This window comes from Asparagus officinalis, chromosome 4, assembly GCF_001876935.1.
Source record: "Asparagus officinalis chromosome 4, Aspof.V1, whole genome shotgun sequence".
Lineage (NCBI taxonomy): Eukaryota > Viridiplantae > Streptophyta > Magnoliopsida > Asparagales > Asparagaceae > Asparagus > Asparagus officinalis.
The window spans coordinates 38,940,449-38,957,574 of NC_033797.1; the positions used below are offsets into that span (position 1 = coordinate 38,940,449).

A 17,126-nucleotide genomic window follows, 5' to 3' on the forward strand; every position below is an offset into this window, starting at 1 on the left:
CGCGATCTAAGAATTTTAATTTCACTACCACATAATTGGTCTATGGGGAGTCAACATATTGGTTTTCGCGATCTAAGAATTTTAATTTCACTACCACATAATTGGTCTATGGGGAGTCAACATATTGGTTTTCCGGGTTAGGCGCGATCTAAGAATTTTAATTTCACTACCACATAATTGGTCTATGGGGAGTCAACATATTGGTTTTCCGGGTTAGGGTTTGTGAGCAGAGATGTGGGAGATGAGATGTTCATGAATCTAGTGGATCATTTGTAAATAGATTTGAATTAATGAAAATGCTCATTGAAAATTGATTCAAAAGTAATTTCGTAAGTAATGTTAAAGACAATGTTACAATATATGAAGTTAACCATGAATCATCGTGAGCTCAATAAATATTTGGTTTACTTAACTACTTAGATCTTATCTTTAGTATGTTATCGAGAACCTGGATAGACAGATTGAAACAAGCCTCCCCTGGAATCAAATTATGTCGGATGTCTTGATTCTTGAAGATGGAAAACCATAATGGATTTGATGAGCTCTTAATTATTACAAAGATTGCTTTTAAAACCACAACATGAACAATTATCTGATGCACGTTCCATATCACAATCTTCTGCTAATAATATAATTTATCATCTAACCTTGCTATTAGGTTGGATCAAGATGGTCCACCAGACACTTTCTATTAGGTGGGAAAGTAAAGTTGGTCATGCCTAGAGATATTTTTTCAGAAGGTTTGTTACGCTATATTATGAGAAAACCTTCTGAAAAAGTAAAATATTACAATGAAAAAGTATATAGGTTTGTTACACTATATTATGAGATATTTTTTTCTATAATTTTTTGAATAATGTACACTCTACAATGTAAAATGATTAAACATGCAGGGATTTAGATCACAAGTAAAAAATGAGGCATCCTAGACGGAAAATTCCGTCTAGAAAAATCAGAATTCCGTTTAGAATGAGTATTCTAGACAGAATTCCGTCTAGAATACGCGTCTAGGATGTTTCCGTCTAGGATGTAATTTTCTAGACCGAAATTCCTTCTAGAATACATCCCAGACGGATTATTTTAGGCGGAATTCAAAACCGTCTAGAATACATCCTAGACGGATTATCCTAGACGGAATTTTTGTCTAGAATACTACATCCTAGACGGAAAAAAAATTCCATCTAGGATGGGTATTCTAGACGAAAATTTCCTTCTAGGATACTCATCCTAGACGGAATTTCTGTCTAGAAGCTTTTTTCAATTTTTTTAATCAAAATAAGCATCATAGACGGAATTTCCGTCTACGATGCTATGCTACAGTAGTTTTTTTTTTACTGAATCTACTTTGAGTACATGTACACAATATTGAACAATAACAAATTTTATTCATATCCAACACAATCTAATTGTATTCCAATATCAAATCCAATTATATTCAAATAATACATTCACCAAAATATTAGAGAGATACATAAATTGTTTACAAACTTTTACATAAACTGCATCAGGAGGGATCCCTGTACCTTCGACCCACAGCTTAAGATCAATCTGATTCTCTATTCCAGGAACATTGAAACCCTTTCTCATATGGCACTTGAGAATAAACATCATCAGGATCCACTCCCTGCTGATTCTGCTTTAGCTTTGTGAACTCCATATTATCCTTAAAACCTCTCCATCTTGTCATTCAAACCCCTCCATCCAATCCCAATATTTAGAGTCGCTCGTTCCTTTCCTTGCACTGCCTCGCCAATTCTCCTCTCTGCATATGTCGTGAAACCCTGTAATTTAAAAATCACGTACCAGGAGGCATAATTTCATTAATTTATTCATCTAAAGAATAGATATATGGACTATATGAAATAAATATAATGTATTGAATCGAATAACTTTTTGAGAATAGTTTTGCAGCCCCTTGCAAGATTTTAACTCATAAACTTACATGCTCGTGAACAAAATTTCTTCGTAGGGTACATTAGAGTAATAGGATTGTAAAAGGTTGTGATAATCATATTTTATTACAATTTTATACCCTCATTATCTATTTAATATGAATAAATATACCACTAATAATTGTTTTTATCTTTAATTGCAGGTTAATGAAGAATAAATCTCAAACTCCAATCTCTCAACAAAAAGCCCTTGATTTAATGAAGAAATAAAGCAAAGAAGCTCATTGGAAAATCAATTGCCAAATTATCGAAAAGGCCAAAACCAAAAAGAAGAAAACATCAACAGAAGCCCAAATGAAGAAAAAAAATACCAAAAGCCCAAGCCCAAAAGCCAAAGAGAAGAAAAGTTGCGGGCTGAAAAAGGAAGCAGCCTGACATCGATGCCAGCATCGATGCCGGCATCGATGCCAGCATCGATGCCTGTATCGATGCTGGCATCGATACCAACGGAGTCTGTTACGCTTCAATGGCTGAAAATCAATTGTTTTGGATAAGATTTTGATCCAATAGCTCACATTCACTGATGTTTACTATAAATAGGGGTAGAAAGTGAGGGGTTAGAGATGTGAAAATTTTTGTAACTCTTTTTAGAGAGGAGAGCTACTCCTAATTGAGAAGGCCTTCCAAATTTGTAACTTTTTATTACAATTAATAATAATAATTTTTTCACCACTTTAAATATTTCTTCTCTTTGTTGGATGATGAAGATGGAGATGAAGAATTATTTAGAGGTTTGCATTTCTTTCCTTTTTCTCTTTTATTTCTTTTTTATTACTTATTAGTTTAGATTTATTTCTATGCTTATAATTAGATTTTATTTTCTTGTTAAATAGCCAAGAGGCTAGAACCCTCTTGCCTTAGATTTATTTCATGCTTATAGAGTAGATTTATTTTCTTGTATTTAATTCTTACAATTTATTTTGTAGTTTAGATTTTACAATTTATTTTATAGTTAGATTTTAATTTCTTGCACTATTCACCTTGAGGCTAGAACCCTTTTGGGTTTAGTTTTTCTTTTTACTTATTTTTATTTTGTTTGATTCGTCTTTAGGCTAGAACCCTCTAGGAAATCACCCTTTTCTAAGAAGTTGGTTCAATTTTAGATTACCCATATCTATAATTGAATCCACCATCTTTAATTTCTTACATTTTCTTTTATTCTTGAATTTTATTTTCCATTCTTGATTTTTTATTTGTTTCTTAATTTTTTTCATTCTTCCTTCTTGCCTTGTTGATCATATTTATTTTTTTTACTCACATCCACTCTCAAAAACATTGATTTACACACTATCACGTTCACTCTCATTATCTCTCCACAATCACATTCACTCATCACTCCTATTTGTCACGCACACAACATAAAAAACGATTTTATATTTTCTTTTACAAAACACCTTCCTCGTGGATCGATATATTTATACTATAACTTGACACGGTTGTGTACTTGCAACCTTTTTGGTACATGTTTATGCCGCATCAAACTTCCTCCGGGGATCCTTGGTCCCATTAAGAACAAGGTAAGTTGATTGAGAATGAATTTCATAGAAAAGAACGGAGGTCGTTTACTGTAAGGTTTTGTGTGAAGAATTACAGGAAACAGAAAGGAACCAGACAGATACCCTAATTAAAAAAAAGAAAAAGATTTTTTTTCTTCCATCCTTTTTAGTTTCTTTTAATTCATAGGGTTGCATTTCATATAGTGTAGGAATTCACCAAGTGATTTGAGCATCTTGATTTGGCACACACTTAAAAATATTTTTAAGGGCAAAACCCCATAATCAAGATAAGGTGAGGGATTTCATCACCCTTTTCTTAGCCCAAAAATCACTAATTCCTCACTTCACAAACCCAAGCCTTCTAAAACTCATTAGACGTTGGCCCCTAAGGATTCGAGCTCAATAAGGAACAAGAAATCCTTAAGTGAACCGGTTTAAGTTTTCTCAGATTAGTTGGTGTCTAAGGCAAGGTTTAGGGGTTGCGTAAAGCGCTCCGCAAGGAAAGAGGTACTTAATTGATCTTTGATCACCCTCTAGTACTATCCTTACCTGGCTAACTACCTGGGTAAAACTTTAATCTTTTCACTGTAGGAGTTTTTGGTTAGGAGCTGGTCTAGTTGAGTTAAGCTAACCCTAGAATTAGAGTGATTAAAAAAGTGATTGCTTTGATTTGTTTTAGTTAGGATTTTTCTTTTTCTTCTAATAAAAAAAAACTAATTTTCTTTCTTTCTTTAGAAGAAAAAAAAATTTATAAAAAGAAGTTGTTTTGGTATATGCAAACTTGGGTTAGGGATAATTCTCATCGTTTAATTCGTGTTGAACTAATCCAAGAAATAACAAATCAACCCGTTCTTCAAGATATGTGTTACCCCACCAGAAATATAATTCCATCTTGCATAAGGCTCCCCGAAGCAAATGGAGAAAATTTTGAGCTTAGACCGCATTATATAAACATGCTTCCCAAATTCCTTGGAAATGAAACAGAAGATGCATATATTTTTATTTTGAAATTTGAGGAAGTGTGTATTATGATTAAAATGAGAGAATTAACCGAAGATACGATTAAGCTTAGATTTATTCCATTTGCTCTTAAGGATAAAGCTAAAAAATGGCTGTACAGCTTACCGATAAATTCCATCTCAACTTGGGATGAATTTGTCACCGTTTTTTTAAGAAAATTTTCCCTATTCACAAAACGGTAAAGCTAAGGAACAGCATTCAAAACTTTAAAATTATCTCGGGAGAGCCATTCTAGAAATATTTCGACCGATTCAAAGATCTTTTAATCCAATGTCCTCATCATGGTCTAGAAAAATGGCGATTGTGCCAAGTCATATATGAAGGATTGGACTATTCTTCAAAAACATCTTTAGAATCGATGTGTTAGGGAGATTTTATGAGGAAAAACGCAGATGAAGCTTGGGAATTTCTAGAGAGTTTATCCGAGAAAACAATACAGTGGGAACACTGTGATGACAGGGTTTCATTAGTCCTCAATTCTAAGTCTAGTGGTCCTTCCTTGGAGTCAAACATTGCTTCTGAAGCGAAGATGACGACGATTCTGCGGAGGTTAGAAGCTTTAGAAGTTAAGGAACGAGCTCTAGCTCAAATCAATCATGTTTCTGCCCTAAGGATGTCATAATTGTCAGTCTCCTACCCACGTTTCAGAGGAATCACTAGTAGAAAAATGGGTATCCTTGTTAGAACAGATGAACGCTGCATTCAAATTTCCAGTCAGCAATACATATCCTTGACGGCTTCCCGTCAAGGATATGCCGTCAGGAAAAGTCCCGTCAGGGAAGAAACATCCCTGACGGGCAGCCGTCAGTAATAAGCATTACTGACGGCATCTTCCCTGACGACGCCCGCCATCTAGGATGTTGAAACATCCCTAACGGCAAGCCCGTCAGGGATGTGCATAACATCCCCGACGGGCATGCCGGGGATGTTGAAACATCCCTGACGGCAAGCCCGTCGGGGATAAACATCCCCGACGGCAAGCCCGTCAGGGATGTTATATAAAAATTTACTGGCTACCAACACAGTCAAGTCAGAGATTGGGGACCACAAGACATCATATACATATATATATCCGACAAAAAATGAAGTAATTTCAGCGACTGATGATAAATTCCTTCACAGAAAACATAGACAAATTTTATTGCAGACCAACTAGTCTGAACAATTGATACAGGAACAATTGCAGTCAACAAAGACAATTTAGGAATTATAAGAGTCCTAGGCTCCTTATTTCCACAGACTCCGAGTCTATAAAAAAAAAAGATTATAAGATCTGGGGAGAGATTTCCTCACAACACATACATATATTCATAAATATATTGAATATTCCTTCACAGCCATAAACACGCTGAAAGCTAATTCTTTACGGTTGTGACCTGCCTCAAGAGCATATCACCCACATCGCGAGAGACACGTGATGATTGTTCCTTCAGCTGGAGGATTTTGCTCTCAGTTTCTTGTTCAAGGCGCTTCACATTAGCACCAGAATCACCGCTGCTCTGTTATACCAGTGAATAAGAAAAGGGTAAGAATGTGGACAAGCTAGCACATATAAGAGATAGCATGTAAGAAGACCACGCCGACGATATGGCATGTGAGAGAATAGAAAATGCTAAGACGAGATGAACTTGAAGGAATTGATCAAGTTGAAAAATTCAAGTGAGTGCAAATTCTGTCAAGAGTATTATAAATGAATACCAAAATTTGTAAAAAACAACAATTCATTTGTAAAAAACAGTCTAAGGTTGATATCTTGTGGAAGATTCTCATATACACTAAATCCTAATTACACTATGACCTGGCTCGACCATACAATGTATGTCAGTGGCGCACAAATTCAGTATGCAGTGAATGACCAGCCTGTAAATAAAACGATCATGCTTATGTGAATTTGTTATTATTTGTTTTAAGGGAAATGCCAGAATATAAAGGGGGAAAAGAGACAGTGAAGTGCGCCTTTCCTGATTTGGACTTGCCGTTATATAGATTACTGTTATTTAATTTGTTAATAAGTACTATTAGGTTTGTTGTGCTATGAGAAAAGAAATATTGATGCAAAGATAAAATATTGATGGAAAGACAGGAAAGAAAACATAACAAGATGACAATGAATCATCGTATTTTGCAGGTAACATATTATCTTTTTCCAACAAGATAAAGCCCAATGACATATGAAATAAATAATATTGTTAGCGCTAAAGCGACATTTATGAGACAACCACCAATAACTGAAGCAACAGTAAATGTAGCAAAGGCTATTGCACCTGCAAACCATTGCATTTTCCAGTGATCCCCCTTGAATGAGACCAGCTTTGTGCATCATTTCGACCTGTAAACAAGTCGACTCCATAATGAGGTTTGTAAATATATGTAAGATAAAAACAATCCAATTACAAAAAAGACCACTCTCACATGCTTCAATACATTCTAGAGGCTTCGTCACATAAATAGCAACTCAACCTTAAAAAAAGAAGAGAAAGCTCTTTGATACCTCTACATCCAAAACTGTATTTCAATGGAAGATAGGGGCATGGTGGAGGTGGCAGCATATTTTATGTCCAAGTGATGGCTCAAAGGTAGCCTAAATGTATCCAGCTTTGAAGTGGCAGTTTACAACTCTATCCTGAATAGCCATGAGCCCGTTCTTCCACTCGAGGAGCCTCAATTTATCCAAGCCTATTAGTAGCACCAACTGCCTTTATCTTGAACTTATCAATGTGTTATAGGTTACAGATTAAAACTTTTATCTTATAACAACATTTGAGATTAACATAATTAAAGTAGTAAAGCCAAAAATACATTATAACTAGAAGAAATTGTATATAAACCTCTTCATAAATGCAGAAGGTTCTTGAAGGAGCTATTTCCTTGGAGTAAATTGCATCATCCGTGAAACATGAATACCACTGACATCCAAAGTGACCTCCATAAATGCTAAAGTTGATTATTCCAACACAATCATACATCCATACACTGCCTGCTTGCACCTCGCCCTCCCATCCCAGAATTCACCCAGCAATGACAAGATACAAACACAGGCACTCACACACAAGTACACTCACCCGCAGACACTAACACCTCTTTGTCCCACATGCTAGAGAATGTTTTCCATTTCTGGCTTAAGCTCACAACTTAGTATCATTTCATTACAACTTTTAGGTATTAGCCCCTCATAAGTTAGTGACTGTCAATTTCTTTCAAATGGATTTGAAATCTTAGAAGCCTACTGAATGAAATCTTTGTATACAACACCAACATAAGGTGATATATAGACCAAGCAATATTGAAAAAGACCCTACTTTTTTGGTTCAAATTCTTACCTCTTCATGAACCTGTTCGGTTGAAAATAATATGCATCCAAGTGCTTCAAACTCAAAAAGATGCAAAACTACAGCACTCAAAAAAGAAATGTAAGATCAGCTTGGATCTCCTGCATAGCAATCCAAGAAATCGAGTCTCAAATAAGAAACAACAAAACCTAAAATCACAAAAAAAAAATTAAAAAATCACTGACGGAGGTCTCTGCGAGTTGCTCGGGGGCGGTGCCGCGGCGAGTCCGGCGAGAAATCACTGCGAGTCTGAGCGGTTCGGTGCCGCCGTGAGCGACGAAGTGGAGACTGGGGTTCGGGGCCTCGACGCGCCGGGGGTGGAGTCGGAGAGGAGCGGGAGGTGATGGCAATAGCGAACCGAGATTTGGAGAGAGGAGATTTAGGGATTTGGAAAGCTGGAGAGAGGAGATTTGGAGAGCGGAGGTCGAACTGGAGGCGGAGGTCGTATTGGGGGTAGGGTTCGTGTAGAGGGAGAGAGGAAATTTGGGAGCGGATCAAGAGGTTTTGGGGGAGGCGAAGCTGAGGGCAGGGGGTTTCTTCCATGGGAAATCCGAACTGAGAGAGGCGGACCAGAATTTCAGGAGCAAAAATAAAATTTTTGGAGGGATAAATCCCCACCAAAAATAATTCAACATCGCTGACGGCACCCCGTCAGCGATGTTGGACCTCCCGTCAGCAATGTAAACATCGCTGACGGGAAATTTCCATTACCGACGGCCACATCCTTGACGGCTATTCCCGTCAGGGATATAAACAACGCCGACGACATTCTCCCGTCAGGGATGTTGCCGTCAGCAATACTACGAATTCTACTAGTGAATGCCCTCTCCTAGGAAATAATCAGCCATTAGGACAGATGAACGCTGCATTCCAACGCCCTAGAAATGATCCATTTTCTCCAACCTATAATCCAGATTGGAGAAATCATCCCAACTTTGCATGGAATCAAGGAAATTCTCTCGGAACTCAAAACTTCACTCCCGCTTCAACCCAACAATTTCCTAGGGGAAACACAGTTCCTTTCAATCCACAATTTCAACAACCCAATCTGCCGTATCAAAATCAGTCTCCTCTTCATCAAGCTGTAATTCAGACTCCTCACAGTCCAGATCAGGATAGGCGTCTCAATGTCTTGGAAAGGGGTTTGGAAACCATAATTAAGGCCTGCACTCAAACCACGAATATGTTGACTCAAACATCCAGCACTCTGAATTCCTTTATGCAATCAACCGGACAAATGCTCAATTCCAACACTCAAGCTATAGCTAGATTAGAATCCCAACTTGGTCAACTAGCTAGTGCCGTGAGTGAAAGAGAGAAAGGAAAATTTCTGAGTCAACCCGTGGTCAACCCGTGGTCAACCCTAAGGACACAGGATGCAGTTCATCCTATGAAGCTCAAGTGAATGCAATCCATTCACTTCGGTTAGGTAGACAGGTCGATAATCAAGTAAGAACTCCTCCAAGTCAAACTCTTGATCCTGTACAAATTCCTTCTCCTTCTCCTTCTGATGAATCTATTCAACAATCACTCCCCTCAGATGACCAAGAACCTGAACCCGAACCTGAGCCTGCTTTTGATAGATTTAGACCGGTTGCTCCCTTTGAAACGTAAAGATCCAGGTTCCCCCATCATTTCATATATCATTGGTAATACTCACATTGATAAGGCGCTTTTAGACTTAGGGGCCTGTGTCAATTTGCTTACATATTCAGCCTACCAGCAATTGGGTCTAGGTATACTGAACCCAACCAAATGTACCTTACAGTTGGCTGATAGATTTGTTAAGGTCCCTATGGGTGAGTTAGAGGATGTTCTAATTAAGGTTGGAGATTTTATTTTTCTAGTAGATTTTGTAGTCTTGGAAACACAGCCTGTTTCCAATCCCAAAGAACAGACACCTGTCATCTTTGGACGATCTTTCTTAGCCACTTCTAATGCTCTCATCAACTGTAGAACTGGTCAAATGAAGCTGTCCTTTGGGAATTTGACTGCTGATCTCAACATTTTTAATCCAGGGGACCAGCCAAATAATCAGTCTCTAGAAATAAATTACATTCAGGAAAGATCAGAAGAAGAAGAAGAAGAGTCTGATTTGAGTTTTGAGGAATTTTTTGATGAAGAGTTAGAGTATTTAGAAGAAGCAGATCAGGTCCTTGAGAATAATGAAACTGTGTTAAACATTTGCTACTTTGAATTAAATTTTGAAGAACTCTTTCTTGATGAACTTAGATTCTTGGAGAATAATCAACAACCAAAATTTCAGAACTCTACAGAAGAATTGGTTGTTAGAAAATAAAACTTCACAGTACAAGAGTCTGAGTTCATTAAGAAATACAAAATGCATAACAGCAATAATACCTACCTTACTTTGTTGCAAGAATTATTGAACACCCCAAAATGCTTAGAATTTCACATTATTGATTATATTATTCTGAATTTATTTAAAATCCGGGGAAGAATTTTCAATAATAAGGTAGGATTCAATGTAGAATACGAGCACTTCGTGTTGAACACTTCATTCTACATTATTTGTTTTGTTTATTTCAAAATAATAAAAAGAATTTATTCTTCTCTCATTCGAGAGTTTCTTATTCAGTTGAAAAAAAAGAAGAAAAAAAGAAAAAAAAAGAAAAGAAAAAAAAAGAGAAAAAAAAGAAAAAAAAAGAAAGAAGAATAAATTTTTGATTCCATCCTCCTCAAACCAAAGGTATTTGCAGATTTTTATTAGCCGACCAAATGTAAGTATTTCACTTCTTAATTGTTTTACTTTGTGCATCATAGAGTTTGCATTAAGGATAATGCAAAATTTAGGTGTGGGGGTGGGTATTAGTTATTTTTTTCTCTTTATTTTATATTTTTAGTTGCATTTTTGTCATTTTTTTTCCTTTTCCTTAAAAAAAATTATAAAAATATCGTCACTTGTCAAATTGATAGAGTTATGTAATAATTAATTTATTTGATGAATTTTAAATTTTCTAATCTGTTATTTACTCAAGTTCACCTTTTATGATAACTCTAAATAAAGTTCTTAAGAAATAATTTTCAAAATAGTATACTTTACTTAAGCCTTAACTTAGATCTTTATTTAAAATAATAGAATGCATGCTTAGCTTAGAGTTAAAAATAATTTTTCAAAGTGACTTGACTTACATATTTTTCAGAATATATATACATAAAAAAATTACAAAAGAAGAGTGTGAAAAATGGTCACAAAAAAAAACTCTTAAATTTAATGTGATTCTATCTTATAAAGCCTAAGTTGACCGAGTAATTAAGCCAAAGGAGTATTTTTATACTTAATGACCTAAGCCCAATTGGGTTGGGATCCATTGGCCCAAAACTCGTTAAATGATCACTTAGAAAGCCCGTTAAAGTAGAAAAAAATCACCAAGGGAGAAAGAGTTAATAATAATAATAATATAAAAAATAAAAATACTAATAAATGTTTTATATATAGTTATATTTGCATATATGGTCTTGGAAAATATTTTAGATCAAGCAACTTGAATACTATTTTAAACAAAGAGTTAGCATGTTCTTTTCAAAACTTTTAAATTAAATTTCTAAGTTTGACTTGGTTTTGTATTGCTATAATAAGAATATTTTCTAGGAAATATACCTTAGAGTTATATATAAAAATGTTTTCTTGAGTAATAACTATCTTTAATTATCAAGTAAATTTAGTTATTTACTAACTTCTTTAATTTGGTAAGTTGACCGAATTTTGTGGGTATATTCACTGCAAACCCTCACGAGACTACAACTCATCCACTAGGGTAACCTAGGGGTTTAAAGACTTGTTGTATGCGTTAAATACAACCGCGATTCCTGCGAAAGTGAGTTAGGTTTTCTTTTATTTTATTTTCTTTGCTAGAGGACTAGCAAAAGTTTAGGTGTGGGGGTATTTGATAATCACATTTTATTACAATTTTATACCCTCATTATCTATTTAATATGAATAAATATATCACTAATAATTGTTTTTATCTTTAATTGTAGGTTAATGAAGAATAAATCTCAAACTCCAATCTCTCAACAAAAAGCCCTTGATTTAATGAAGAAATAAAACAAAGAAGCCCATTGGAAAATCAATTGTCAAATTATCCAAAAGGCCAAAACCAAAAAGAAGAAAACATCAACAGAAGCCCAAATGAAGAAAAAAATACCAAAAGCCCAAGCCCAAAAGCCAAAGAGAAGAAAAGTTGCGGGCTGAAAAAGGAAGCAGCAGCCCAAAAGCCAAAGAGAAGAAAAGTTGCGGGCTGAAAAAGGAAGCAGCCTGACATCGATGCCAGCATTGATGCCGGCATCGATGCCCGCATCGATACCAACGAAGTCTGTTACGCCTCAATGGCTGAAAATCAATTGTTTTGGATAAGATTTTGATCTAATGGCTCACATTCACTGATGTTTACTATAAATAGGGGTAGAGAGTGAGAGGTTAGAGGTGTAAAAATTTTTGAAACTTCTTTTGGAGAGGAGGGCTACTCTTAATTAAGAAGGCCTTCCAAATTTATAACTTTTTGTTATAATTAATAATAATAATTTTTTTACCACTTTAAATATTTCTTCTCTTTGTTGGATGATGAAGATGGAGATGAAGAATTATTTAGAGGTTTGCATTTCTTTTCTTTTTCTCTTTTATTTTTTTTATTGCTTATTTTATTTCTATGCTTAGTTAGATTTTATTTTCTTGTTAAATAGCCAAGAGGCTAGAACCCTCTTGCCTTAGATTTATTTCATGCTTATAGAGTAGATTGATTTTCTTGCATTTAATTCTTGTAATTTATTTTGTAGTTTAGATTTTGTTTGTAGTTTAGATTTTTGCAATTTATTTTGTAGTTAGATTTTAATTTCTTGCACTATTCACCTTGAGGCTAGAACCCTCTTGGGTTTAGTTTTTCTTTTTGTTTATTTTTATTTTGTTTGATTCGCCTTTAGGCTAGAACCCTCTAGGAAATCACCATTTTCTAAGAAATGAGTTTAATTTTAGATTACCCATATCTATAATTGAATCCACCATCTTTAATTTCTTGTATTTTCTTTTATTCTTGAATTTTATTTTTCATTCCTAATTTTTTATTTGTTTCTCGATTTTTTTCATTCTTCCTTCTTGCCTTGTTGATCACATTTATTTTTTTTACTCACATCCACTCTCAAAAACATTGATTTACACACTATCACGTTCACTCTCATTATCTCTCCACAATCACATTTACTCATCACTCCTATTTGTCACGCACACAACATAAGAATCGATTTTATATTTTCTCCTACAAAACACCTTCCTCGTGGATCGATATCTTTATACTATAACTTGACACGGTTGTGCACTTGCAACATTTTTGGTACATAATTATGCCACATCAGGTTGCTTTTTTGTAAATACAATGAAGCAACTTATAAATAAAATAAATATATGTACCTCATTGAGCTAGAAATACTCATTAGTCTTGTTTGTAATATGGTTTCCCGTCCAGCTATGAGCGAGCTCATGAGCTACCACCTGCGTAGGCACAGAAAGAGAATAATCCATCAAGATTAAAATTAAAGTTACAGTTCAACAAATAATAAAATAAGTTAGGCACAGAAAGAGAATAATCCATCAAGATTAAAATTAAAGTTACAGTTCAACAAATAATAAAATAAGTAAAATATCACAAATAAGATAGAAATGTTTCCAGGTATGAAAGATTCTAAAAGACGACGCAGTTAAATAAAAAAATACAAATCTTTCTTAACAGAAGCAATGACTTCAATTAAACACAATAATAATTTTGATCTAAATACATCATGATGTTTTTCAATACTTATTTACATCAGAAATTAGTAACCTGAAGCAAATTACAAACCCCTCCAGGCCTCAAATCAACAACTAAATGACGAGATCATTAATCAAATTAATAACAGATTCAAAGGATTCTTATTGAAACACATAACGTAGTGAAATCAACAACTATCGACCAAAATGAAATGGGGGGGATTCTTACAATATCAAAACTAAACAAACAATAAAAATATGCATTTGATACTCTAAGCCAAAATATATTCTCAAACACTCTTGCATTTTTCTTTACAGATGGTCCGGGTGGAACTAGAAAAACTTATTTATATATTACAATTGGAGACAGAACAGAAAAACTTGCAATAGATGACATGATAAGACGTCCTTCCCCTCTGATTGTACCTTAAGTAGATGATATAACTTCTTTACATAAACTACTTGAATATGTAGTCCCAAATGTACAAAATCTTGCTTACTCTCCTGAATTAATAACTAATTGAGCAATGATAACAGTTAAATATGACAATATTGATGAAATAAATAATTTACATTTTACCAGGTTTTCCGGACAACTTATCACATATCATAGCTTGGTCAAAAACATTGATTCATCAGAAGGTTTATGCAATAAAATACACTTAATCTATTATTGATTTGGAGGAAAAAAAGTTATAGACGCAGAGATAGCAACTAGACATCATCGTGGAAAAATAATGTTCCTTTCAAGAATACATCTTCAACCATCAGAGTGACAAATATGCAATTTTATTTAAAAGAACACAGTTTCATGTTCAATTTTTCTTTTATCAAGTAAATTGTGATACTTCTCATTAACAACCTCTAATAAAGGCTAGAGAACAGGACATCCAGATAGCTCTAAATATCTATACAAAAAGGAGGAGTCTTGCTCTGCACAAGCTTATTTTATCAAATAATGCTATGGAGAACTTAATCTCTCTTGAAATTGTGTTAATTACACGAAATTGTTATCCAAGGCTTGATTGTATTTAAAAATAAATAAATGACAATGTAACTGTAAGTCATCAATTTTATCGTTCACTTCCTACAGGCTCATGATTCCATAAGGACTCAGCAGGTAACTCTTAAAAAAGAAACTACTTTAACCATCAATTACTAGGGCATAAATTCTACACTAGACAAAACTTACACTAACAATTCAAAATTAAGAGATTTGAACTACCTCCAAGAATCGAGCTTCTTGTTCAAACCTCTTGAGCTCCGCTAAGATTCGGTGCTTCCCTCTCGTATCGGCGAGGATGGGCTGCGATACCAGAGGAGAGGGAGGGCTCGGGCATGAGGTGAGGGGAGAGACGATGACGGGATGGCGATGTCAAAGGAGGATGACGACGAAATGTCGAGGAGGACAACGGGACGGCGAGGAGCTGAAGGGCTTAGGGGGAGGCGACGACGGGACGACGATGTCTGAGGAGGATGTCGAGGAGCTGAGGGGGAGGCGACGACGAAATGTCGAGGAGGACGACGGGACGAAGATGTCGAGGAGGACGACAGGAGGGCGCGGGATCGAGGGGGACGACGGGACGGCGGTTCTGGCCTTCGAACAGAGGAGAAGAATGAGAGGGCGTGGAGAATTTGGGAATTTAGGATTTGAGGCGGGAGAATTTAGGAATGAGGCAGGAGAATGGGGGGTTAAGGCGGCAGAATTTAGGGCTTGTGGCTTATTTTTTTTAATAAAAACTGACCTGAGTATCCTAGACGGAAATTTCCGTCTAGGATACAACCCAGACGGAATATTTCCGTCTAGGATGCTTAGTTAATTTTTAAAAAAATTAAATAAATAAATCGGTCTACTATATTATTCTAGACGGAAATTTCCGTCTAGAATAGTATATCCTAGACGGAATATTCTAGACGGAAAATTTCCGCCTGGGATATTACATCCTAGACGGAAATTTTTCCATCTAGAATATTCCGTCTAGGAAATTAAAATTTCTACTAGCGGATGCATCTAATCAAATTTTGTTCTTTAAAGCTAACTCACGAGTGCACTGAATATTTTAGGCATCCTAATAATTATTTTTTGTTTCATTTTGCAGGTGTACGAGAGTTTATGACAATCCACATCTTGATCTTAGGACTTGTGCATGTTTATTAGGTAGTGCTTCTATTTTCCTTACTGACTTCCCAATTATGTGGGAATTTCATGCTGAAGGTAAGAGTTACAGAGGATAATGGCGGGATAAAGAAGTTAATTTGAAGATCCTATAAGTAATACTTTCAACATCATTTGCTAGCATCATAAACTCTTGTAAGATTTGTTTGGTAACATGTATTGCGTGTGTCCGTCATAAAAAACTGTCACATTTGTTTGAGCATTTGCGGATGTTTTTTTGTGATCCACAACGTTGCTAGGTACCAACTTAACATCTTATTATCATTTCTTGGTAATGCCCCAGTATACATGTGTGTTGGTTCCTTGAATTCTAGAGACATATGAGATAATTTGTTAAGAGTCTTACAAGATGCCCCTAGATTAATTAGCTACAAATATTGCTGGTATTGATTTTCTGTTTTGGGAAATATTTTTGACAAAATCACTTTTGATGCCTACTCTTAGAAAGAGACCTTCTGCTGAATGCACTCTCGATATGAAACAGTTACTCAAAAGAATGATGCAGATTTTATGGGTTCTCCTGACGTTGGTTATGATTAGAGCATAGACATCCAATATGGTTGATAACTTTTCAATTTGCAACCGTTGTAAGTTGCAAGCTTCCTGTCTAATATCTATTGTAAATTGATTGTGGGTGCTTACCACATAATTGGTCTATGGGAACAGTTTGTGGGGTGCGGTTTAAAACCATCCTCTTTGATGTCTAAGGGAACAGTTTTGTAACGGTTTTCAGCTACAATTTCACAGCTTTCAGCTAGCTTAACAGCTTTCAGCTATAATCTCGCAGCTTTCAGCTAGTTTTGCCAAACAGAGCCTAAACCTGCAGGGATATCCCGTTACAAAAGTCTTCCTCCACCAAACTCTAAAACCCTAGATCTGAAATCTGGGCTCTGATACCACTTGTTGCGCACAGCGGAGATTTCGGCAGCACCTCGGCAGCACTTCAGCACAGCAAGAGAGTCAGGTCGCAATAGGAAATCTTGTTTCACAAAAGAAACAAGAACCTTAAGCAAAATATCTCAACCAAGTGAGATATCAGCTCTTCCTTTCATCAGTTCTAAGACTGACCTGTCGAGGGAACCTAAAAGCTATTACAAATCACACAAATAGCGGTACAACCAATTTTTACGTGGTTCGGCAAATTGCTTACATCCACTGGGTAAGGAGGGGGAGATCTACTACTAGAGGGAGAGAATACAGCTAGGGTTTACAATCACTCAATCTAAACCCTCACACAAACTCTCAAACCTCTCACACAATCTCTTTCTACAAAAGGATGCACAAAAGAACTCCTCCGTCACAAACAACGGCTGCACGCTGCCAAAGAAAAAAAAACTAGCCAACTTTTTCTCCTTGATCTTGTGCCTGCACACCTGTAGCCGCTAACAAACT

At 35.7% G+C, this 17,126-nt stretch overlaps 1 protein-coding gene across 2 annotated transcripts; it reads right to left on the bottom strand.

Annotated features, from left to right (window-relative positions):
• Window positions 5,643–15,215, bottom strand: LOC109835912 (V-type proton ATPase subunit G1-like). 2 transcript variants are annotated; one of them, XR_002245729.1, is made up of 4 exons: window positions 14,784–15,215; window positions 13,223–13,303; window positions 6,733–6,797; window positions 5,643–5,967 (listed from the first exon to the last, which is right to left on the bottom strand). XR_002245729.1 is itself a non-coding variant. In XM_020403886.1 (3 exons), the coding sequence occupies exons 1-3, from the start codon at window positions 7,015–7,017 to the stop codon at window positions 5,824–5,826; spliced, it is 267 nt and encodes an 88-aa protein (XP_020259475.1). In that variant the 5' UTR covers window positions 7,018–7,456; the 3' UTR covers window positions 5,643–5,823. The 2 variants fall into 2 exon arrangements, 1 of the variants encoding a protein (XP_020259475.1); XM_020403886.1 differs by lacking the exons at window positions 13,223–13,303; window positions 14,784–15,215 and adding an exon at window positions 6,960–7,456.